This window comes from Helobdella robusta (genome assembly GCF_000326865.2).
Source record: "Helobdella robusta unplaced genomic scaffold HELROscaffold_1, whole genome shotgun sequence".
Taxonomy (NCBI): domain Eukaryota; kingdom Metazoa; phylum Annelida; class Clitellata; order Rhynchobdellida; family Glossiphoniidae; genus Helobdella; species Helobdella robusta.
The window spans coordinates 3,198,393-3,225,892 of NW_008703570.1; the positions used below are offsets into that span (position 1 = coordinate 3,198,393).

The 27,500-nt window shown below is 37.2% G+C and overlaps 2 protein-coding genes across 2 annotated transcripts; both read left to right on the plus strand.

Annotated features, from left to right (window-relative positions):
- Positions 1–1,306: 1,306 nt before the first annotated feature.
- On the plus strand, positions 1,307–4,404 carry HELRODRAFT_158674 (hypothetical protein; the record flags this gene model as incomplete). The annotated part of the gene is made up of 3 exons (XM_009010680.1): positions 1,307–2,145; positions 3,175–3,283; positions 4,306–4,404. The coding sequence occupies 3 exons, from the start codon at positions 1,307–1,309 to the stop codon at positions 4,402–4,404; spliced, it is 1,047 nt and encodes a 348-aa protein (XP_009008928.1).
- Positions 4,405–7,507: 3,103 nt separating this feature from the next.
- On the plus strand, positions 7,508–11,476 carry HELRODRAFT_148114 (hypothetical protein; the record flags this gene model as incomplete). Its single annotated transcript, XM_009010681.1, has 2 exons — positions 7,508–7,639; positions 11,429–11,476. Coding segments are annotated over 2 exons (180 nt in total), but the record flags the coding sequence as incomplete, so codon positions are not given.
- Positions 11,477–27,500: the final 16,024 nt, after the last annotated feature.

A 27,500-nucleotide genomic window follows, 5' to 3' on the forward strand; every position in this document is an offset into this window, starting at 1 on the left:
CTGGACAACAAATTTCCCAATATATCAAATCATCGGAATGTCTTCAACGTGACGAACCAGTAAAACACTGACCCTGCAGCAGAGGATAACCATGCAACAAGGGACTTCAAACCATACATCGGCCAGATTGAACCGCTAAGGACCACAGGAAAATGAGCAATAAAAATGAACACATCACATTAACACACTGGCGATCGTAAGGGAGAATGTGAAAGTATCATGTTGCCAGAGAAGCATTGCGAGATACAACATGCAATGTTTAGAAAGTTTGTTTGTTCACGATAAAATGAGAGTTCTAAAACATATTTTTAAAAACAGTTAATCAACAAAACGACTGATAAATCAATAAGCACGCCACAATATTTTCCAGATGTACACCGTGCATGCATGCAAGTGCATTGTGAATGTGTGGTGCATTCATTCTCATTCTTCTTTACATCTAATTCTCCATTCTATCAACGGGAGTGTTACACTGAAAATGACAAGTGATGTTGAGAAATCATCCTCTAAAGTCGGTAACATGTGTCAAGGAAAAAATGATGATTAACATCTCCTCCGTCTCTCAAAACAACGAATTAAATAACGACGGGCCGGTTGCAGTCAGTAATTATCAAATCTGAATTTCAAATTAATACTGCTGGCAGTGTCATGATTCTTATAATATCCTAATACCCTATCCGACACACACACACACACTCTCTCGCTCTCTCACACACACACACACACACAAACACACACACACACACACACATATATATATATATATATATATAACACTGAAGCAGGGCGATATAAATATTTCATAGTATTTATTCGCCATCGGTGTGTTGTACATGTGCACTCAACGATAATACGTACGTATATTTATCATATACATTTATGATGTATATATATAGGAAGACGTCAGATGTATAGATTCAGTTAGGAGGGTTACATAAATTGAATGTACGCTCCTACTTATGTGCGTCTCTGTGTAGATGTTATTATATTCGAAAGCGAAATGTGTTGATTTGTTTGTTTAGCAGGTCTTTTTAAGCAAATGGTTTATCGCGCGCAGTAATAACACGTTTGGTTGCGACTGATGAGTGAATTGTTGGAATAATTTAAAGACATTTTGTTGGATAATTTTAAAAATCAAATTGTTGACTTATTTAATTGTGAATATTGTAAAATTATAATTTCATTGGGGACAACAAATTCTTCTTGCCTGCGCCAGTTTTTAACATTTTTTCAATCATCCGCCAAATCAGTATTTATGTTTTCGCACTTCAAACCGCTGAGCCAATCCTTTGCAGCACCAGCCCCTATGTTCCAGGCCACCTACGGACCCCGACCCATCCTGCCCACCATCTGGTCCTACCCAATCTTCCAGCTGCCCCCACCCGCCAGGTGCACCCCTCACGGCATTGACGACATCCTCGGAATTAAAAACTCAAACTGCAAATCTCCCATCAGCGATGAAAACGATTGTGATGCGAGCGATAGAGAGGAGGAAAGTTACAAAATCGACTGCCAGCAAGCAGACATTTTGAAAAGAAAGAAAGTGATTGAAAGTTTGACGAACAAGGTCTGCAGTTCAATCGAAAAAAGACTTGATGATGAGGACGATGCAGATGATGATTACCCATTCAAAAGTTCACACGCCATCCTAAATAACAAAACGATAAAACTTCCATTCAAATTTAACAACTGTGATAGCATCGTAAGTTGCAGAGTTAGTGGCACAAACAAAAACACCAACAACGACGCCGCCGACGACGAAGCTCCGTTGAACAACTACGCAGCAGACTCCAGCAGTCAACAAGTCTGCCCATCACCCGACGAAAGTTTTCAAAAGTTTGACGATGACAACAGCAACAACACCAGTAACCACAACAACATCAGCAGCAACAACAACAACGCCAGCAACAACAGCGATTATAAAGAAAGTTACAACGACACAGATGGAAACGGCGACGATGACGATGACGATGCCAATCATGAACCTTACATGAGTCGAGAGGAGAGGATGAAACACTGGAAGGAAGGGGCTCCTCGACATCGCGCCGACCTCGCGAGGGACATGAGACTGAGGAGGAGGAGGTCGTTGAGGGGGCAGGCTGGTGGAGAAGCAGGGAGGAGCCTCAAGGACAGTTTTGAAGGTTGGTTGGCTGGCTGGTTGGCTCACTTCACCACAATGCATCGTCCTCGTGACCATTCAATATTAAGTACATTTTCATGATGCTGCATCATTCACTACACATTATTTTAGATTTATTTACACATTTATTTTAGATATAGATTTATTATTGCATGCGTAACCTAATGCACAAACGACTACTAAATTGTGATTGTTGTGTTAACCAAATTTAAATGAAATGATTTTTGAAGCATTCAAAAACAAACTTCAAACCGTTTTTTTTGGTTACTTCGTGGGAATTGTACCTCGATTCGTTCATCATATTTGCCAGCATACCAGCCTAAATGTTCCTTGCATGTTGCTTTCCAACAATTCATCCCAGCACTTCTTGTTGTTACACAATTTTTCGTCTTGTGTTGCAAATAAAAGCGTTAGAATAATATTTTTTGCGGTTTCGACGAGCACGAGGTCCTTGCTAGAATGGTGCGCACTGACCAGAGCACGTGCTGACGACTTGAGGAGACATGCTTCGTTGTCCAGTTGTTGTGATGTGTTGAATAGTTAGGGCTTAAACGTTACACCGTGCATGTGAGACAACTGCTCTGATTGGTTTCACTGCGGGGAGCATTTTCTGCCCCACTTGAAACTAACTGACTGAACAGATTACACTTAATTAAAATGCTTCAGCCGAATATCACAGTAAGTTCTCATCGGCGGTTGTATCTCTTTTGTTATTTGAAAAAAGATGGATGGATGGATGATTAGATGGATTGATAATGTGTGGATGAACTGATACAAAGTTTGAAGTTATGTTGATATTGATAGTATGGAACTGTTTGTATAAAAATGTTGCTCAGATATGGTCGGTCACAAACATGCACGAAGAGCGTTGCGTCGCCTGCTACAACATCAACCGCAAAACTACAAATTATTTTCATTTCTCTCTTCAAACCACACACCGGCCAGATTTCAAATGTCGACTTGTGAATCGCTCACCTAGTGGATGCAAAGAAATAATTAACGACGTAAAGTTTTTTCTTTCAATTGCTTAACAGTTGCAGACTGTACGAAATATATTCAAACCAGTCAGCCAACACAACAGCTGGTTGTGTAACAGCGCTGCGTTGTTTTTGTTACTTCATACCCTCCAAGGCAGACTTCCAAGTAGGTATTCAAACTTCTCGCGCGTATGTTGTTGCTGTTGTTTTGGCAGCGCGTGATAACAATCTTCTGTTGATTTCACAGTCCCTACAACATCCACTGCTTTTCTACCAAAGCAAAGTACATGTTATCATCAACATTCTCCATATTTAATTACGTGCAGTAGCAAAATTTATCTATTATAACAACCACTGCTAGTCGCATCATCTAAAATTAATATCCTAATTATCTTTCATTCATTCATATGTTCATTCATTCATTCGTTCGTTCGTTCGTTCGTTCGTTCGTTCATTCGTTCATTCATTCATTCATTCGTTCATTCATTCATTCGTTCGTTCGTTCGTTCCTTCATTCATTCATTCATTCATTCATTCATTCATTCATTCATTCATTCATTCATTCATTCATTCATTCATTCATTCATTCATTCGTTCATCCAGCAATTAACTCATTTTCCCTAGCCTATTATTTCTACTAACAATTTGATTGTTGTATTGTTTAGGTTCATTTTAGAAACTTTATTGAATTCAATTGTAGTTTGTTCGTTGATGCATGCATGCATGATGCAGATGAGTAATTACGAATGAATGAATGAATGCATGAATGAATGAACGACCATATAGTGAATGAATGAGCGATATAACGAGGAATGAGATGAAGACTTTTGTTAACCCCGCGCACAACAGCTTCGTTCGGAAAATAAGAATGTAAAAATATTTTCGGAGGCTGCAACCGACAGATGCGCGTGTGCCGAGGTGTTCTTCTTAACTGACAAATGTTTTAAAACTTCAATTAACCTTGTAAACTGAAACAACAACTCGAAAGTGTATTTGTAAGAACTACAAATGATCAACACAACAACAACAACAAATGATCAACGACAACAACAAAATGATTTATCATAACAACAACATCAACTACAACACCAGTTAAAATCATAACAACAAAAGCTAATAAAAATATGGTTATAAAGAAGGTTATCAAATAAAAAAATAGAACAAACACGAACAAAAACTTAATTGCAGAAACATCTTCCAGCAGAAATGGCAATAACAAATTCAAATCAGTTAATGCAACTTCTACTGCTCTTCTATAAATATCAGTTTATAAATAATCCGTGTTAATGTTTCTGAATGACCATCGAATAAACGTCATTTTCATCAGCGGAGATGCTGCAGTTGTTGGCCGCGGCGTCCAGCCTGCACTCCCCCGCCACCACTAACGCAACATCGGCGAAACATGAAATGTTCACAACGCAAGGAAGAGAGCGGATCGAACGAGCCCGTGAACACTGATGTGATATTTCGTTAACATTTTGATACAGCAGTCCTAGAACGATCAACAACTTTCTTTCAGCAAACATCATCAGCAGTTTTTCTTTTCATGCATGAACATAAAAAATATTTTTTCATAGAAAGGAGCTTAGGTGGTGGAGACTGCATCTCGAGAAGCGAATGCGATCCTCCAACTGCCAAGTTTCCTGAAAGTTCAACAGAATAACCTGCCCACTATGATAACATGGCGGTGGTCACAACCATGGAGGAAAGGTGGGGGCATGCGACATGGAGGCACTCTATGAGCGATTAATTTATTTAGCGCTAGATCTTGGACATACTAATGTACTAATTAATTAGTCACACATTGAATTAAGCTCCCCGCCAGAGCTACATGCTTTCAACCGCGCCAGACAACGAGGCCTCCTACAAATGATGATTGTTTACACAACTTGAAACTGCATGAGAACTTCTACGGAATGATGTCATGTCACGTAAAATATAAGACTTAACAAGTGAAATAGAATAGAGACACACAGGCACGCACGCACGCACACGCACGCACAAGCGATTGTGGAGATGTTGCAGCAACACGCAGATATGTTATGATGCGGTGCGATTGAAGAAATGTGAGGCTGATAAACAGGCATTGTTATGACGTCATCATCGTATAAGGATGTCCGTGCTGTGGTAATAAAGAGGAAGCGGACGATGTGAATGGAAGATCACGCGTGTGGATGTGTGTGTGTGTTTGTGTGTGTATTTGTTTGTGTGTGTATTTGTTTGTGTGTGTATTTGTTTGTGTGTGTATTTGTTTGTGTGTGTATTTGTTTGTTTGTGCTTGCGTGTGCGTGTGTATATATATTTGTTGTTTGTGTATTTGCTATGTGTGTTTGTTTGTGGTGTTTATGTGTGTGTTTGTATGGGTAATTTTGTGTGTTTGTGTAGGTGTATTTGATGTGTGTGTCACTTGAGTTGTAAGGTTGGAGTTATGGGGCAAATGTTTTCTACTTTATGCTATCAAGTTTTGTGTTAAATTTCTGCAAGTCGTTGCCTTGCCGTGTTGCCATTTTTTGCCTTCTTTCACTGTTGATGTGAACTGACAGGAAGGCTTTCACTGCAGCAATTAACCCTGCTACAAAACGAAAACATCTATGTTAATAAGATGTCTGCAGTTGCAATTACTACCAATGCATAACTTTAACGCTTTCATCATTTCAACTGCTGCTACTACAAAAAATCCCATCTACTACAACAACTACTACTATTACTACTACTACCACTACCACCAACGCTACAATGACTACTTCTACCACTCCTACTACTTTTACAACAACAACTACTACTACTACCACAACTACTACTACTACTACTATAACTACTACTACTGCTGCTGCTGCTACTACTACCACAGCCACATTGCTCGTGGTACTATTTCATTATTTTCCTTTTTCATCGTAGAGTAATTAACCGTGCGTCTGTGATGAAATAAACTGAAGTCTCAGAAAAATAATATTCACTGGGAAACAAAAAATGCTAAAACAATGCTACAACAACAACAACAACAACAACAACAACAACAACAACAACAACAACAATAACAACAACAACAGCAGCAGCAACATAAAATAACATAAAACAATAAAGTGCAAGAAAGAAAGAAAATAATAAAGAACATTTGTTTGTTTACGCGGCGTGTAATTTGCCTAATGAAATTTCAATTTGACTTCAGGGCCTTCCTCGCTGGACAGCTGTCGTCAGTTCGATCGCAACAACTACCCACCACCACCACAGCAACTATTCTCTCGTTATCAACTTCATCATCATCATCCTTCTCATCATCATCATCAGCAGCAGCAGCTCGATCAGCAGCAGCATCATCATCACCACCATCCTCATCACTCAAACATCATGAACGGAAATTTAATAAACAGCATCAGGAAAAACGTCGAACACCATGGTGAACAGCAGCATCAACAACGACATCATCGCCACGACCACCACCACCACCACCATCAAAGAAACAAAATTGATTTCTATTCCATCGTTTCAAACAAAACAACAACAACGACGACAAGCGACTTTGCATTGAACAACGTGCACTCTGACGCACATTTCAACATAGGTAAGTTTTTATTCAATTCATGCAAACAAATCCATATTTTGATCATGTTGGGTCAGGAGTTGGCAGCATTTAAATTTTTCTCTCAACCCACTCCTCAATTTTCGCCTCATCGCCTAAAATTTTTTTCCGTTCTTTCTTAGTTGCCATTTCCTTCATCTTCAAATTCTTAAATTGTAATGTCATCGTGATGGTGATTTGTGATGCTATTGCAGGCTCCATGAAATGTTGCCGAATCAGTTTGTTAACAAAATTGCTTTTATTGAAATCTTGCTAATACTGCTTTTTCTACTTTCGTCCGTCATTCCTGATTTCCAGAAAAAATTCCATGTTTTCTAAAATTTTCATGTCCATTCCCCATCCCATGCTCACTTTTAGTTGAAATGTTGGTGTTTTAAGGATGATAGCATGTTTAAAAATTATTGTGCCGAGTTGTTGATGTGTTGAGTTGTTGATGTGTTGAGTTGTTGATGTGTTGAGTTGTTGATGTGTTGATATGTTGGGTTGTTGATGTGTTGAGTTGTTGATGATTGAACAACGGTTGAATTATAATTAAATAGCGAATGAAATATTTGAACATGAGGACCGGTAGGTGGCCATCCAACCAGCCTGGCGGGCACTGCCTCCAACACCACGAACAACAACAGCGCCATAAAAACGAGTTCAAACAACAGCAATCAAACAACTTCGCCCTCACCAACTTCATCATCACCGGGCGCCTCTAAACACAGCTCAAGCACGAACAACACTAACAACAACAACAACAGCATCAACAACAACGAAGACGACAACAACAACGACTCCAGCACAACAACATCCGCCAGTGAGAAGAAGAAGAAGGCACGAACCACATTCACGGGCAGGCAGATTTTTGAGTTGGAGAAACAATTTGAAGTGAAAAAGTACTTGTCGTTGAACGAACGAGCCAAGATGGCGGCCCTGCTGAACGTCACTGAAACTCAGGTAGGTACTCCTTTTTTCTGGTTGCCGTGTTGTTTGCTGATACATTTCAACAAATCTGTATGTGCTAAAGTTTGAATGGGCTTCGGTTTCCTCCTCGAATTAATTTTTAAAACTAAAAAATGATTACGATGACGCGAAATTTGCAAATTTCAACTTGAAAGATCATCCAGCTGACATTCAGCGATAAGCACCAACATACACAACACGTGCACGTGTTGTGTATGTTGGTGCTTATTATGTTGGTGCACGTGTGCAAAACCTGCAAGGCGATGACTGATTACGAAACGACGTTCGACCAATGTACCTGTCGTGAAGTTGAGCAATGGGGCACCGATATTACCATATGTTACTTATAAACATATATCCAGTATAACACACACACACACAAACACACGCACGCACACGCACACATGATTTATACCATCTGCTGGTCCTACCTGCGTTCGCACACAATCGAAAGTTACTCCAACCAATCTGCTCTCACAATTTCGCTACTTGTCTTCTAACTGTTTAATACTATTTAAATTCGCGTTGCGGTAAAAATCTGAACTTGAAGGAAATATCGAGAAATAGCGACATCTGTTATGTGATGAATATTGTAAGCTTGATCTGCAAACGTTTACATGTAGATATGTTATATGTAATACATTACTCCAACTGATATATGCATAGCCGTCATTCATTTGCTTGGTGAAGTGTGGAGTTTCATCTTTTTGTTTGAAACGTTTTAGATCTACACTCCACCGGTGGTCCAAATCGAAAGTCCAATTTGCCGTTACCCTCAGAACACATGCTATTAAATGGACTGCTCTCACTTTGCAAACTTTTTTAAAAATTAACTTTATATTTACATCAAATTGCAATTTGTTTCAAACTTCTCCAGCTGTTTTAATCGTTTAACAAAATGAAAAAATTCATAGATGGAGAAAAACTCTGAAATAGATTTGCCAAACATTCATGCATGTACTGTACCATGTACGTGTATAAAAAGAACTTGGAGATGTGCGATTCAGTCAGGACGACGTGCCCCGTGCGAGTTCCACATCAAATAATGAAAACAACTGTTGACGCGAATGATGAGGCCTGCCTGCGTTGTGTGCACTGTTGAGGGAGGGAGAGAGAGAGGTGATGAGATGGATGGATGTGGAGGCTGGGCTGTTGACTCCGCTGAACAGACACTTGTGAATGAGCAATTTATATCTGCCTCAACTTTCATTAAACATCGCATCCGGCGGCTGGTTGACACTTCAAAATGAAATTGAGATTATGAAACATTTCGCAATGCTGCGTATCAGATTTCACTTCTCAGTTGCACGTTGTACGGCGAACGAACCTCAATGAGTTACACACCAACTCACGTCGCTCGTACGCTTTTTATTTATCTATTTGTTTTTAAACTGTAATCGTTTTTTTTTTTACAAAAAAACGCCAGCCGTCTGTAAAAACAAAATCATTTGCGTTAATTTATAAGATTATTGAAAGTGAACGCGTGTATGTGCATCCTGTCTAACAGTGTATTATTTTACACATTCACATCTGGTCACGTGTGTGCACATTCAACTGTTCATACATACATTTGTACAGATTTTGACAAATAAACTGTTATACACATACCGACATGTAAAGATTTCACAGAATTATTGAAACATACGCACAGAAACTCAAGCACACACTCACGCAAGCACGTACCAGCATGCGCAATATACACCAACAAAGACAAACACAGAAATGCATACGTTAACATACACATACAATACACTTAAACATACACCCCTGCATATATTAACATACAGATACACACCAATGTACACACATACATGTACCAACATACCCACTTATACACCATCACATACACATGCACATATACACACCAACTCCAACATACACCGATACAAACAAACATAAACACACGCGCAGACATAAGCACAGACGTCAAACACAGCATAATGAAGTTTCATACATATCCTAATGTATAAATGGATGTTGAATATCTTTAAAAATGTATTTATTTATATTCAGCATATATTTTCTAATTGCCGACTACACGCCTACAGCACTTCTTGAACTCGCGTTTAAATGATTAAGTTTCCGATATATGGTAATTCAACTCTGCTCCTTGCTATTCCTCTCGTGCGAACACTCTTCATATGCACTGCTGTGTGTGCCTGTCTGTCTTCATGTTGCGCTCTGTATTTGTACGTATTTATGCGTCTATGCATATTTGTTTGTTTGTGTATGTATGTATACACGTCCGTATGGTGGGACCGATACCGCTGATTGCAGAAGGAGAGATTTGGTGGCTCCTCCCAAGTCTGCACGCCAACCCGCTCATCGCGTCATCCCTCATCATCTGCGTTATAAACGTAAATTCCTTGCGCATAAGAAAAATAATTTATTTTGATTTTTAGTAAAAAATTTTTATACCAGCTAGATCGATTTTTATGAAGAGATCAATTTTCTTTCTTCAACCCTGTTTTTATTGTTGCTTGCTTAATTTGTCTCGTTGGCTCGATGTGGTTACAATTATGCTGTTGCAAAAGTAGTTTCTTCATGTGAGATACATGATGGATGACATACAGAGATGTTAGATACATGATGTATTTCTCGATTATGAATCTTCCATTTATTAAACATATTTGATGTACAACACAAAATTAAAAGTAGTTGTGAAGAATTTAGTGGATAAGATGGCATTAACACTGGCGGCTGAAGAGTCTGGAGACACTTGAAATTGGAAGGTGAACTGGAAGATATTTGGCATCCATTGTAGATGGTGACCGTGGTTTCAATTAAACAAGTTCATTAAAAAATAATAAACAGAAAAATCTCTTTTAAAGGAGCACATTCCGTGGGAATAAAATTATTTCAAAACGAAGAAAATCGAATAAACAGAGTCTATTTGGAATGCAAAAATTATGAAGGCCATAAAAAGATATGATTGTATAAAATATATTTAAAATGTATACATGATGGAGAATATATTTGACATGTTTTTGCTCTTGTTACGTGAATGAAATTCTAAGTAACAACGTTTTCAAACTAGCTCTTCTGACGCTCCAACTTGTTTGAAGGAACAACTACAACTAGTTTCAGAAATTGCAAATCGGAGTCGACTTAGATCCTCCGATAATGGTGATCTTGTGCTTCCGAAATTCAATTAGTCTCGCTTTGGGAAGAGAAGATTTTCTGTTCCAACTGCACAAATTTGGAACCCACTACCTGTAGATTTGAAAAAATTCAACAACATGAGCACACATGGTTATAAGAAACGTTTGAAATAAAGTTATTCGATAGAAGCGTTCCATAAATCCTTGCATACAGATACTGATATGTGATATGTGCTAAAAGGACATGAAACAATTTTAACACAGTGAACCTAAAAATATATTGAACGTGTTCAAAACAATTAATCCATTTTATCATAAGTTACTTTTATTCGTTATTGTAAGTTTTATAACATCTTCAAAATCTTTTACATGTCGCCAATAAGATTGATTCAAAAGTTTTCCAATCTGTTTTCCAAAATGTTCATCGACTCAAATTAATTTGAAAGATAAATTTTTTTAAATTCTATTATTTGGTTACTTTTTATATTTTAAATATGATCAAATATGATTTTTTTAAGTTTTTGTAGAGTCTGATGTTTTTGTGTTGCTAGCACAAAGTCCAAAACAAACAGCATGGCTTCTTTACTGTTTTGTGAAAATTTAAATACGTTTGTTAGTGCAGAAAATAAAACATACTTTGAAATATCGAAGTAAATGAATAAAAAATGAAACTCCTTGAAAGGTGAAAATATGGTTTCAAAACCGACGGACGAAGTGGAAGAAGCAGGAGAACCTGACGAACGCTGAGGCAGCGGAGCACCGCATCAACAACGAGAAGAGGTCGCTAGTGTCAGCCAACTCAGCATCAACTTCGGCAACAATCGAAAAGCATTACCAACAACAAATCAACAATCTTGCTAAGCAACACATAAGCAACAACCTGAATAACAACAATTCAACAATTTTTTCAACAGCAACAAATGGTTACTCCAATTTGTACAGTGACCACAACCACAACAGCAGCCACAATAACAGCCACAACAACAACCAAAGCAACGACCACTCATCAGCTTACAACGCTCACCACGGCATGTCCATTTACCCTGTTCTTGCACCTCAATACATCACCAAACAAATATCAATTCTCAACAAACAACATTTTGTTGTCAGACAAACATTCAACAGCCCACAAATACTTCTGCCAGCAATGAACGCCTCAAGGAGCTCCTTAGTTGTAGACGATGATGTTGAGAGTCTGAACAATAAAAATATCGACCACAAAGTTTTTAATTCTAGCATCAGCAGGCAAAACTTTCTAAGCACACACAACAGCGCCACCTCTACTAGCGCCACCACCACAGCCACCGATGACAACAACACTATCAACAACAACAACACTAACACCACCAACAACAACACAATTTTCTACATGCCTGATCTCATTCAACAAACTGAACTTGATTTGAGCGTTAAATCAACAGTTGAACCTCAGCAGCAGCAACAGCAGCACTTTCATCAACATCAACAACAACAGCATCATCAGCTATTGTTCCAACAACAAGTTGCCGCTCTGCAGGAAATGACTTCCATCCAAAATGAACTTCAGCATCGAGAAATTCAACATTCCCCTTGGTCGCCTGAAACATCTTCACGCCAGAGAGGCAGCAAATATTTTCTTACGATCACCAATAACTCCACAAACCACAGCGACGACAACAATGACGATGTCCACCATTTTAAACAAAAGCACGACCCTGATGACCGTCATGACGGTGATGATGACTGTAGCCATGACGCTGGGGCAAAGATGAACGTTAGTGAATTCAACGATGAAAAAAATGATGAAGCTGATGATGATGATGACGATGAAGAAGGTGATGTCATAAAATGTGCTGATGATAATGATGATGACATTAATCTCGGTGACGATGACAATAATAAGAACGGAGTTGGTGAAAGTGGTGGTGCAGAAAACAGCGGTTACGAGGGTGACGACAATGAGGTGAGTGATGGAATGAAGGAGAGGACAATGAGGAAGTTGCGTGAAGGAGCTGTTGCAGTTGCCGATGGAGTTGGTGAGGATGACAATAATGATGATGGCAGTCGAGATGAGGGTGAGGATCGCATGGAAGATGACTCGCTGCCTGCGTGATGATGTGATGAGTGCTCCCCAACTCAACTGTGTGACATCACTTCTTAAACATTCAATTTTTGGTGTTGGATGCGTCCATTTGTATATAACATTAAATCTTATATATATATATATATATATATATATATATACGCACACACACATGTCTGTAAAATTGTACACACACACACACACTATATATATATATATATATATATATATATATATATATATATATATATATGCATGTAATAATAATAGATAGATTAGAATAAAATAATGTTGCCAGAATTCGATCGTGTTTTCATTTCAATTTCAAAGATACATCATCTAGCCATCCAGCGAGAGAGATCCAGCTGGCATCTGCATTCGCACATAGATATTAATTAAAATGTCGCTTAACATACTATTTAAAAATAAAAATTAACATCATTAATATAAATTATAGTTGTTAGAATTACACATAGTCTTATTAACGAGGTGGTAGTGTAAAAGTGAATTAATGTCGAAACAGGGAATTGTATTTAACGGTGCGAGCAGTTATTGCCTGCCAATGACCATCAATCAAAGCTAATCAAATCATTAAGTTTCAATCGCCATGCATTTGCCTCGAACGATTAATTTGCGCATTCCTGGATATTCATTCATTTAGATGCGAGTTTGTGTGTTCAGACGTGCCTGCATCTCTCTATACTGTGTGTGTATGTATGTGTGTGTGTGTGTATGTGTGTGTGTATGTAAGTGTGTGTGTATGTATGTGTGTGTGTATGTATGTATGTATGTATGTATGTATGTATGTATGTATGTATGTATGTATGTAGGTATGTATGTATGTATGTATGTATGTATGTATGTATGTATGTATGTATGTATGTATGTATGTATGTATGTATGTATGTATGTATGTATGTATGTATGTATGTATGTATGTATGTATTTATGTACATTCATAATTTTTTTCAATCGTTTCATACCTCGCATGACAGAATTTGATTTGCAGAATAAAAAAAAAACAAAAAACAAGATGTGAAATGATCAAATTGATGATCACAGCAACATGGAATGAAACGCAAGCAAACAAACTCCGTCCAAGCATCCGTCCATTCCGACTAAAGATGTTAATTTACGAATGTGCACATTACTACTGTATTTATTATCATTACATCCAATATAGCATCCCATACGAGACCAGGTCAAAGGTCAAACGTACATCATCTGACTCGATCTAGATTATGTGAGTTGACGCGTGTACTTTTGTACATTTTTGCGTTTGTACGTTTGTAGTTTTGTGTTTGTGTGTTTGTACGCTTAAACCTGTGTACGTTCAAACCTCTGCATGTTTTGATCTCTGTATGTTCGGATATATTTGACTCGTTTTACGTTCGTTTATTTGTAAATTTATAAGTGATATCTTGTGTACGTACGTATGTATGTGTGTGTACTTGTGTGTGTATGTATGAATGTATGTGTGTATGTATGAAAGTATGTATGTATGTGTGTGTGTATGTATAAATAAAAATATTCTATAAATTCTTATATATATATATATATGTATATATGTTTACAATATTCTAAAAATTATGGTCTATTACCAACATATATATATATGTATATATATATTGGATTAAGACTGTCAAACATATATATATATATATATATATATATATATATATATATATATATATTTATTTATTTTTACAATATTCTATAAATTCTACGGTTAATATTAACGCCAAACATTCGGTAGAATTTATAGAATATTGTGAAAATTATGGTCTATTACCAACATATATATATATATATATATTGGATTATGACTGTCAGAAATGCAATTATTGATGAAAATCACAGCACGTTCGGCGTTAGTTAACTTCCTGTTTAACTTTTCGATGACGGGGTTTGTACTGTGTCGCTACTTTACTATGTCGATTCCTGGCATGTTCAAAGTGAATACTTAATTAAATGAGCGTTAAATGAGCAGAAGAGATGTGGCAGCCATCTTACCGACAGAGCTGCCGGCTGACAAACGTTGTTCTAGAGATGGCTTTGATGTTTGTAGAATTATTCTGAATAATGTCTATAATGATTAACATAGCAGTAATGCTGACAATGTTAGGACGCCATCAACAGAGGTCAATAATAATAATTGAAACAAAATATTTCAAGGAGGTGTTCATGTTAGCGTTGTTCTTTATCATACTGTCTTGATGTCATTGCTGATAATGATAAACGCTTAAGTTGACTTTCCGAGCAATTGAATTGTTCTGCTCTAAATTTGATGCTCTGCTTTTTTGTCAATTGTTTCAAAACATCTTACAACCGTCCACGACTGTTTGAAACTTCTCAAACGTCATATTTTGATATTTGCTGTTATTAATTTTTTTTTAATTTTCCCAACTTGCCAACTCCTCAATTAAATAAAATCTGACATTTTTATTCCCAGTAATTTAATACAATTATCGTCTCATTAATTTTTTCATTCCAGTTATTTATCCATTCACGGCGTGCTCTGATTTTGTTTTCAAGCAAAAAATTTTCTCGTTGGGGTGGATAAAACGTAATAAATTAGGAAGGTTCACAATCAGCCCCTTTTATGTTTTATCAGATTTCAATTTTAAATCATACTACTATCTGCTATATAATAGATTCAAATAATTAAGCAATAAACAAATGCGTATCTCTATTTCTCTCTCTTTCTCTCTCTCTTTATATATATACATATATTAGAAGAATATATATATGTATTTATTTATTTATTTATATTTATGTGCATGTTGTATATTGTAGTGTGAGTGTGTAAATTGAATAATTAATTTTGAAAATTAAAGTATAAATTAAAAAAATAAAAAATAAAAATAGTGAATGAATAGGAAGAAAATATGAAATAAAAAAAGAAAGCGAGAGGAAGAGTGAGAGAAAGAGAGAGAGAGAGAGAGAGAGAGAGAGAGAGAAAGAAAGAAAGAGAGTTTATAGACATTAGATTTAGTGAATCAATGAGAAAGTCTTGTTTGGTTGAGATGCAAATTAGGATGATTCGATGACTGCATGCCTCGTTTGACACTTTATCCTACGTGATGTCTTGCTTACTGCTGTTGTTGTTGTCGTCGTTGTTGTTGTTGTTGATGTTGTTGTTGTTGATGTTGTTGTTGTTGATGTTGTTGTTGTTGATGTTGTTGTTGTTGATGTTGTTGTTGTTGATGTTGTTGTTGTTGATGTTGTTGTTGTTGATGTTGTTGTTGTTGATGTTGTACGTGTGTTGGAGTTTGTTTGTGTGTTGTTGTAGTTGTCATTTTATGCTTTTGTTAATCTGCCTACTTTGGTTCACAATATAAGATCTGGTAAACATATGATAAAATGTGAACATCCTATAAAATATATGGTGAACATATTGAATGAGGTGAATGTATAACATAAGGTGATACTATGAAGTATGGTGAACATATAAGATAAAGTGAACACTTAACAAGGTGATCTAATACAAAGCAAACCATTGACAAAAGATAAACTTTCATTTTAAGTTAAATATGTGACAAAAGATGAACATATTATCGAAAATGAATCAAAGATCTAGGAAGTCTGATTACCCCAGGTTGTAAATGTGATGTGGATGTCAAACGAAGGATAGCTATGGCGAAAGATGCATATTCTAAAATGAAGAACATTCTCATCAACAGTAAAATCAGAAAATCAACAAAATTAAAACTGCTAGAGTGTTACATTTTTCCAGTTCTCATTTACGACTCTGAGTTCTGGACGATTTTTAAAGAAATGGAGAAAATGTATTGATGCTACTGAGAGGTGGTTATTGAGAAGAATTATGAAAATCAGTTGAACCTCTCCTACCTCCAATGAGGATGCATTAAAACCGTCCTCACCTTCCGTCCATTTGTACGTTTCAGACTCTCCAATGCCTGACATCCCAGCCAAAAGTGAGCTGCTGATTCAACTCCCTCTCCACACAGTCGGTAAGTCCTATCCTGAATTGATACCTACCACCCCAGCGTCAGATGACGACCGGTTCTATCGACTGAGATGAGTTCTCGCCATCTTGTTCAGATCTTCTTCTTTACCATTTAAAAATACTGTATACGTCTTTACACCCATCATGCATGTTGTATTGCTTTGAAAGGTATAATTTTGTTGATTGTTCAGTTCACTTTTTACATTCACATTGTCCTGCTCTGCTACCTCCCGTCCTTCTTAAGCAACTCTGTCGGCTTCTTCCTTTACCTGCATGCCACAGCGACCAGCTATCCGAGCTATAGTTATTTTTCTACCCATCTTCCTTCAAGTCTCAGTAGTTTCATCCTGTAGGCGTTTAACTTTCCCATCAAAGCTTTGCATATTTCATAACGTGTTAATTATATTCACTTGGATCATGATCGCACCCTTCCACCATCCCTGGTGACCACTGACCCAATCTACCGCCATCTTTTATCGCTCGGCATTCCAACTGTTACACCACTTTTCTGCGCGGGTAATTTCCCTGTGTACAATCTATGCAACCATTGCTGCTCATTCTCGCTTCGTTTCGTTGTTGTTAATGTTGTTGCTGTTGTTCTTGTTTTAAATGTTGTTGTTATTGTTGTCTTGTTGCTGTTAAAGCTGTTCCGTCTGTCTTCAAATGTAATATCGTCATGTTTATTGTTTTTGTTTCCATTTGAATGTATTGATGCGCCGGCGGAGACGTTAACAACATGATCAAACATTGGCCGTCGTGTCGAATGCTGATGAAGGTCCTACTGACTCATTGTCACACATACTTGAGTGTGTGTTTCTATGTACGTATGTGTGTATGCGCTGTGAACTGTTTGTGTGTGTGTTTGTGTTTGTATTTGTATGTTTGTGCATGTGTGTCGCTTGTCAACAATTGGTTATGATGATGATCAGCGCAAATTTTGGAGACATAAAACCACAAAGTGCATCATGTATGAAGAGGGTATCATCATCAAGATTTATGATGATGCTGATGCTGATGATGGTGATAATGATGATGGTGGTAGTAATGATGATGGTGATAATGATGATAATGATGATGGTGGTGATAATGATGATGATGCTGATGATGGTGATGGTGATAATGATGATAATGATGATGGTGGTGATAATGATGATGATGCTGATGATGGTGATGGTGATAATGACGATGACGACGATGATGTTTGTCGCACGGAGAGGACGACCGGCAAGCGTAAATAGATGTAATAGTAAATTCAATAGTTGTATGATAATTCCCGCTCAAACATCGGATGCCACGTGACAAAATTAAAAGAGAGAGAACAACTACAACTATTACTGCTACTTACTACTATTGCTTCTGCTGCCGCTGCTACAGCTACCACCACTGCTGCTACTACTAGTACTACAACTACTGTTGTTGTTGTTGTTGTTGTTGTTGTTGTCGATGATAAATGTGCTGTTGTTAGTGTTGATGTTTCTACTTGCTAACTGTACATTGCATGTTGTGTCGGAGGGATTTTGTTGTTTATTTACATATAATTGCAGTTTTTGTTCTGTTACTGTTGTTCATGTGTGTGTAATTGTGTGTGTGTGTGTGTGTAATTGTGTGTGAGTGTGTGTTTGTGGATGCCTGTGTCTGTGTCTGGGTATATGTTCGAGCGTGTTTGTAGGTGTGTGTTTGTGAATATTTCTAGATCTGCTGTGAGTTGTGAATGAAAGGTTGCGTTATTTGTTGTTGTTTTTAATTTTGTTTACATCTAATCTTTGTTGTTCCTGTCACGTGACTGGTGTGCGTTAACGTTGCATGCGTGTTGTTGTTGTTGCTGTTGCAGGTAAATTTCAATTTATTGCAGCGTTATATGTCGGGTCGTTTGCTAATTCATGTTCGTGTACATGTTTGTTAAATTTCAGTTTTATTGTTACAGCTTGGCTGCTTGGTTGGATGTTTGGATGGTTGGTTGGTTGGTTTGTTGGTTGGATGATTGGTTGAAAGGTTGGTTAAAAAGTTGGTTGGTTGGATGATTGGTTAGAAGGTTGGTTGGTTAGGGTTAGGGTTAGGGTTAGATGATTGGATGATTGGTTGAATGGTTGGAAGATTGGTTGGCTGGTTGGATGGTTGGTTGGTTGGAAGGTTGGTTGGTTAGTCAGATGGTTGGTTGGTTAAATGGTTGGTTAAATGGTTGGTTAAATGGTTGGTTAGTTGATTAATTGTTTGTTCTTAGTTGGTCGGTAACATGTGTTTGATCAGTGTAGTGATTTGTTAGTGGGGGCAAATACCGTGCCAATTCTAAACATCCCGACCCGATGGAAACACTGCACATCACGTGGCGTCCACACAGACCCACCCAGCGACATCAACACAACAACACATTGCACAACATGCACGCAAGCTCAGTCAGAACGTTGAACGGACATCGTGCAAGAATATTAATACAATCACCGATGGAGCAGACGCTAGCACACGGACATGAACCTTCTCTTCTACACTTATTTCCAAAAACACGTACAAAAACACACGCGTACAAAGACACATACACACACGCACATACACACGCACACACACGCACACGCATGCAAACAAACTCGCAAACACATCAAAAAGGCGTTTGCACAGTTGTTGCTTCTCAGTTCAAGTCAATTCAATTATGTTTGTGCAGTGGTGTTGCAATGAAGTTGTGCACTTTATTTAGTATGCGTATGTTTGTATGTTTGTTTGTATGTTTGTTTGTATGTTTGTTTGTTTGTTTGTATGTTTGTTTGTTTGTTTGTTTGTTTGTTTGTTTGTTTGTTTGTTTGTATGTATGTATGTATGTTTGTTTGTATGTTTGTTTGTATGTACGTTTTTTTGTATGTTTGTTTGTATGTTTGTTTGTTTCTTTGTATGTATGTTTGTTTGTATGTTTGTCTGCATTTCTTTTTGTATTTCTTAATTGTATCTGTTGAGTCAGTTTGTGTAATGCATGTTTCTCTATTAAACTTAATTAGTGTGACAAGTAAGAAGCGCTGAAAGTAGATGCAAATATGATCGCCAAAGTACTTAAAAGGTTAGTGAATTAATAGTTTGTAATCCATACAACAAAGTGAATGAAGTTAATTAGATAGCTCCCATTTTGCGCATTTGAATTGCATGCCGGCAATAAAAAATAAATTCACACGCACATCACTACTTTAACACATCCCCATTAAAGTTCAAAGGTCATCATTAATTGGATGGCGTTAACAAAAGAATTATCTCAAACATGTGAATGTGGAAGATGATCTGAAAGGAGGTATATTTTCATGAACGAGTGAGTGAGTGAGTGAGTGAGTGAGTGAGTGAATGAGTGAGTGAATGAGTGAGTGAGTGAATGAGTGAGTGAGTGAATGAGTGAGTGAGTGAATGAGTGAGTGAGTGAGTAATAGCGTTAGAGTGATAGAGTTAGCGATAGAGTCAGCCGAGTGGATGGAAGTGTTCATGATATAACATCAAGTCAACAACAAACTCCACCTACAACAACAACATCAACATCAACAACATCAACAACAACAACAACATCAACAACATCATCAACAACATCATCAACAACATCATCAACAACAACAACATCAACAACAACCACATCATCAACCACAACAACATCATCAACAACAACATCAACAACATCAACATCAACAACATCATCAACAACAACAACAACATCAACAACAACATCATCAACAACATCATCAACAACATCATCAACAACAACAACATCAACAACAACCACATCATCAACCACAACAACATCATCAACAACAACAACCACATCAACAACATCAACAACAACAACAACATCAGCATAGAAACGTCGCAAATAAATACTTGCCAACTCGATAAAGATTGACTGCAGTGTTATTTAGCACATGAGTTGTGAGGACGTGTTTCATGGCAGTGAATAACATCATCAGAGATAACTTACACGATGTTGTTGTTGCTGTTGTTGCTGTTGACTGTTGTTTGCTCTTGTAGTTTGTTTTGTTACTATTGTGATGAACAAATTCTTACTTAAGTTTGTTGAAGTCTTTTCAGAAGTTTCATCCCACCTAACTACCTAAACATCCAGCATCTTATTATTAATAGTTGGCTCTGAAGCAGCTGGTCGCATTAACCGGTGGCCCGATTAACCAGCTTCTGCTGTACTTAATTATTAATCCACTTGCTTAAGCTGGTATTTTTGAATTGTCTCGCATTTCATGATTTGTATGATGTTCCTCGTGAAAGAAATGTCAGAAGCGCCAGAAATCCAAATCAATGAACTATGATTATAGATGATTATAGAAATTGACCACTTTACAGAAGGTAGCATTCCTTCCTTCACCACACACACACACACACACGCACACACACACACGCACACACACACACGCACACACACACACAATTACTCACTCACTTTTCCACCCAGAAAGCTAGTTTACCTTTAGAACCACCTCCTCCAGAATAGCAAAACGATGCAATTAATAAGCAGAGTCTTTGTAAATGTGTGTGCATGTGTGTGGAGTGTGTAAGTGTCAGTGTGTGTGTGTGTGTCAGTGTGTGTGTGTGTGTCAGTGTGTGTGTGTGGTGTGTGTCACTGTGTGTGTGTGTCAGTGTGTGTCAGTGCGTGTGTGTGTGTGTGTGTGTGTATGTGGGGTGTGCGTAAGTGTCATGTTACAGCCTGCCAAAACTTCCACAAACTTGTAAACTCTTCTTTAAAAATGTCCTCGGCCAAATGTTGAATGAAAGCAACATAGTCCACAACTTTCAAAAAGTTCTTTCGTCTCAAATTTCATTCATTCCTTCATTCATTCCTTCATTCGTTCATTTGCTCATTCGTTCATTTGTTCATTCGTTCATTCGTTCATTCATTCATTCATTCATTCATTCATACATTCATTCATTCAATCATTCGCAGACTCGCCATTTGAGCCCTTTGAGCGAGTTTCATGTCAATTATGTGACGATTTCAATCTAATTTATAAAATAAAAATAATAATTATAAAACAACAACACAGCAACAACAACACAATAACAACAACGACGATGTAGCAACAGCACAACAACAACAACATAACAACAACACAAATACAACAACAACGCAATGGCAGCACAACAATAACGGAAACACAACAACAAAAACACAGCAACAACAACAAAACACAGCAGCAACACCTACAACACATCAGCGCACTATCACACAGCAATATTAATTAATATTTTGACATTCTCTGATGTGGGCAGTTCGCTAAACTGATGTTTTTGCTATCAATACTGTTGTTGTTGTTGTTGTTATTATTATTATTATTATTATTGTCGTTGTTGTTTTTTTAGTGTTATTAATTTTTTTTATTAGTAGTAGTAGCAGTAGTAGTAGTAGTAGTAGTTGTTGTTGTTGTAGTTGTTATAGTAGTAGTAGTAGTTGAACAGTGGTAGTAGTAGTAGCAGTAGTAGTAGTAGTAGTAGTAGTAGCAGTAGTAGTAGTAGTAGTAGTTGTTGTTGTGGATATAGTGTTAATTAATGATATTTCTTCTTCCCACGTTATGAGTGGGGTTTTACTGCTATGCTCATTACGACATGTCAGTTAGTAATTGTGTTGTTGTTGTTGTAGTAGTAGTAGTAGTAGTAGTTGTAGTAGTAGTAGTAGTTGTTGTTGTGTAGTTGCCGTTGTTATTGATGTTGTTGGGATTTTTGTTTATTATGATGTTGTTGTTGTTGTTGAATGTTTTGATAATTTCATATACAACGATCAAATTGTTGTTGTTTATTGCAATTGACGACTGTAACTGTTAAGCCAGTTGCTCTTTCCTTGTTAGTTGTGCCACAAATCCCTATTGTGGCGAGATTGTTTCGTTGAGTTGTCAAACAAAAGAACCATACAAAAAAAATGTCTCTCAGTCTGTCTGTCTCTCAGTCTGTCTTTCTCTCAGTCTGTCTGTTTGTCTGTCTGTCTGTTTGTTTGTCTGTCTGTCGCGTCAATCCACGTCATCATCGCGTAACACTAAAAAAGTTAGTAATTAGCGTTAAATAAATGAAATCAATGGATGTTTACAGTGAATATACAAGAAATGTTTTTATTGATTGTGCGTGAGAGTATGTCAGTTAGTTTGTGCAATTATGAGTTTTGTGTGTATGTGTTCGTGTGTGTATGCATGTGTTTGTGTTTGTGTGTGTATGTGTGTGTGTATGTGTTTGTGTGTCATCACGCTGTCCAGGAAGCAAGCGCACACCAATCAACTATTCGTCGCCACCAACAATTTAAACTTTGACAAATTAAATCTTTATTTTGTGGCAAATTTTGTTTTCAAGCAACTTACAAATAAGCTTCCATCAATTTTCAATAATTATTTCATCTTTAATAAAAGTTCTAGACAAGTTAAGTACTTATTATCAAATAAATCAAAGACAAATATTCTGTATTCGCATGTTGTATGCAAGGGTCCTAGAGTGTGAGATCAAATTCTGAAAGATAGTTTTTGTTATGAAAAGTTGTCTGCAATCTTTATAAAAAAAATTAAAACTGTTTCTGTTGTTGAATGACCAATGACTAACCGTAAATCAATATAGATATGGAGATCTATTTTTCAATTTTTATTTGCGCCTGGATTGCCATTGTTTAGTAAACATTTCTGTTTAGCTCTTAAAACAATAGCGTTCTATATATTGCTTAAATATAGAGATAACTATGCAATGTCTATTTAGTGTTTTTCTGGATAGATACCAAACATTATTCTAAATAAACCACTGAACCATCGTACTAACATACTTACATTTTGTCATCTATTCATTTTGTTTGAACTTAGAACATTTTTGGTTAGGTGGCCATACTAGATGAATTTTATATAAATTCTATTGTGGTCATCCTGCTTTCTTTTAATTTTCAATTTTGAGAAGCCAATAAAATTTCGTTTTGTTTCGTTTCGTGTGTGTGTGTTTGTGTGTGTGTGTATGTGTTTGTGTGTGCTGTCACGGTTCCTAGCACCCTGGTAGGTCCAGTTAACCAGAAAGAGACGTGAACATGCAAAAAAATAAAAAATGTTTGCCATGGATGAGTTTGTGTCCAACCAAATGATGCAAAGACTCCAACAGTTCGAAAGGTACGTGCATGCAGATCGGTGGACGGCCGAGAATTGCTGCTTGCTACGAACCACAGATTGTGTTTGTTGGAAAAGTTTTATAAAACTGAATGCAGATGAGTGAGTGAGACTAACTGGACATTGAAGTTGTCATCCATGTTTTGTAACAGATGTCTGACCATTCGGTGTCTTCCATCATTAGTTTGGGTCAAAAAACACATGCGCTTGCACACACCGCGAAGTGTTCGGACTAGGAATCACGTGTTCAAGGGTATCACGTGATGATAATAAAAATTATGCCGACCATGTTAATCAGCTAACGCGTCATTTGGTTGCATTTTGTTGAGACTTCCAGTTTTCAAAAGAGCATCTAATTCAACAGTTAACTAAATGGCATCTCATGTCTCGGTGTTTACATTCTTCCAGCAAACATCATCTGTAAATATTCGCCACTGCAAACACTCGCAAATCATTTTATTTCGTGCTTCATAACATGAAACACTTACCTGAGAGGAACGTTTAGTTCGCAACACAAAGGACAAACACGTTTCAGATTGTTCTGGTTGTGCCAGCCCGTGTGCTTGGAAAATAAAAAAAATGAAAAATGATGCTTCGCTGATATCAGGAGGAAGAACCAGCTGAGACATGTCGTTCGCGAATCAGCGCATCATTCAGTAAATGGACAGAGACTCGCAAACACACGCATAAACAAACGCAAGCAGCAATGCACGCACACACACGCACGCACACACACGCACTCAGACTTGCTCAAAAACCGAGCGTCAACATCGTAGGATCAACTCAATAATGAGCTCGCCTTCATTTTTTGTTATTGCCAAGGTAGGGCTAGTTGCCCGGGACGCACATTTGCATAATTCTCTTTCCACTCATCTACGCAGAGATTTTTATAATGATGCGCACGGACATATATACAATTATACATATGTATGTACACAGTTGTACACGCTTTGCTTATATACACACATATATCTCTATCTGTGTGTGTGTGTGTGTGTGTGTGTGTGTGTGTATTATTTATACTTGATCACTTGATGCATTTGTGCGTGTGCGTGCACATGTTCGCAGATGGTACGCCACGGGATGGCAGCATTTGCAGACGTCTGAACATTTCTGGATATTCAAAACATGGACAGCAATACAGAAATAAATTTCTAAAGCATACATTTTCTATACACACACACACACACAAACATACAAATACACACACACACAAATACACAAAAAGACAGACGTCTAGATGCTATGATGCTATGATGTGCAGTTCACTGCCCATTGCTCACATTCCAGCTCAGATTCACGCACGCACACGTGCACACGCACGCGCACAACACACACGACGTAGAATGCTTTAAATAAACAAACTCATCAAGTTGGTATGCGCCACGAAACGGCGACCTCGGAACGGAAGTAGCAACAATTTGTTGTAGAAACGATTACTTCTGACGTCATACGGTCATGTGACTTACTTCTTTCACTTGATGCCAATGGCTAAACGTGTGTGGTGCAATGTTTTCGAGTTTGTCGATTTATTTTTAAATAACTAGCAAAGCTGGTGTTGATGATGCTGTTGTTGTTGCTGCTGCTGTTGTTAACACTCAAACTCACACACGTGCACACAACACACTTTGCATCCCATCCCAATTGCACGTGAATGCAACGTATTTCAATCTAGCATACAGCAACAGAACCAAAGTATTTTGTTATTTCTTTCGCAAGGTATCAGTCAGCGTTATCATTTATTTCGTGCACAATAACTGTATGTTCCTACTATCTAAAAACTTATTCCACATACATACAGCTAAACACGCGCACACAACAACAGACACACACGCAACAAAACACCAACACACGTACAACAACATCAAATCAACTACATGTACCGCACACACATACAACACAACAACATGTACTGCACATACAAACAAACAACAACAAAACACGCATATACAAACAAACAACACAATCCGACTTCAACGCGGCACACGCGCCAGCTACACTGCAAAGCATCGGGACAATCAAGCAATCTATTTATTAATTGCACACATTGACGTCGTCCTTTGCAAAAATCAACCAACTCTAATGTGTTTGTGAATGTCCTACCTTCTCCTCTTTTGTTCCTCTCCTCTCTCTCTCTTCCTCTCTCTCTTTATATATACACATTATACAAAACATATTTAACAGTATGTTTAAGTATGTTGTGTATGTGTGTTGTTGTGTTGTTTGTATGTGCATATTGTTTGTTGATTTGTTTGTGTGGGCAGTACACATTAGTCAATACGAAAAATGTTGTTGTTCCAACTTTGTATGTGCGTTCTTATTTGTTATATTCATTTTTAATTTTTTATAATTCAAATTTTGAAAATTTGATCCAAAATAACAAAATTTTTCTGCTATTTTGCAGCCATTTTATAATCTGTAAAACTGAAAGTTGTAATTTTAAGTTGTAAAACTGCGAAAGCAATTTGTTCCTATGAACGCAAGGTGCCGCTCGATTAACACAAGTTGATGAACAATCAAAATCGTCATTTTATTATTTATTCGTCAAAAAAAACAACTGGTTATAATTTTTTTTATTAACTTTTTTATGAAAGACGATTGTGGAATGATGGAATTGTAGGAATTTAACTTGAGGACGGCTTGGCCGGCTGCTAACAGTCTATAACAAGCAGTGGCGGATCTAGAAAGACCGGGGAGCATGGACCTCCTACATTGTAAGCAGTTTTTTAATAAAAGTCAGAAAAAGGACTGTAAAATTGACCAAAAATTGAACTTGGTAAGCAAAAAAAGGTCGTCGGCGACACTACCACAAATCTTGCCCCCCCTCGTTAAAATCTTGTTCCCCATAGGTAAAAATCTGTTGCCCCCCTTCGTAAAAATCTTGTTCCCCCTTGTAAAAATCTTGTTCCCCTCGTAAAAATCTTGAACTCCCTCCGTAAAAATCTGTTCTCCCCCTTCGTAAAAATCTTGTTCCCCCTTCTTAAAAATCTTGTTCCCCCTTCTTAAAAATCTTGCCCACCCTCCGTAAAAATCTTGCCCCCCCCCAGTGAAAATTTGAACAAAGTTGTCTAGATCCGCCACTGATAACGAGTAACCTTCGTTGATGCAGTGCACGCGTGAACTCCAGTGCACCAATGTTCGCTTAAGTACAATTGATCCAATTGAGTAAACAAACACTTGTCATGAACCTTTCATTTAGTCATTTAGAGACGAGACGATTAACACACGCGAGTGCACACACACAACATACACATGCACACACATATATATATATATAATGTTTATATGTATAAATATTTTATAATATATATATTTTAACGCTTCTGAAATTTTTTTAAAGGGCGGTTACAAATACACTTATAAAGTATAAGTATGAATTCTATCAAATTGTTGGCATCAATCAATTTAATGTTTTTTTTTTAGTTTTAATTATATATATGTATATATATATATATATATATATAGAATACAGATCCAGATTGATTCACCGATATGTTCTCCACTTTTATGAACGGAGCTGAAACAAAATCCAGAGGTAAATACATCTACATGACTGGCGACTTTAATATCGAATTGTTGAATGGCGATCATCGTAATGTTTCACCAAATTTGTTAAATTTTTAAATGCATTAAC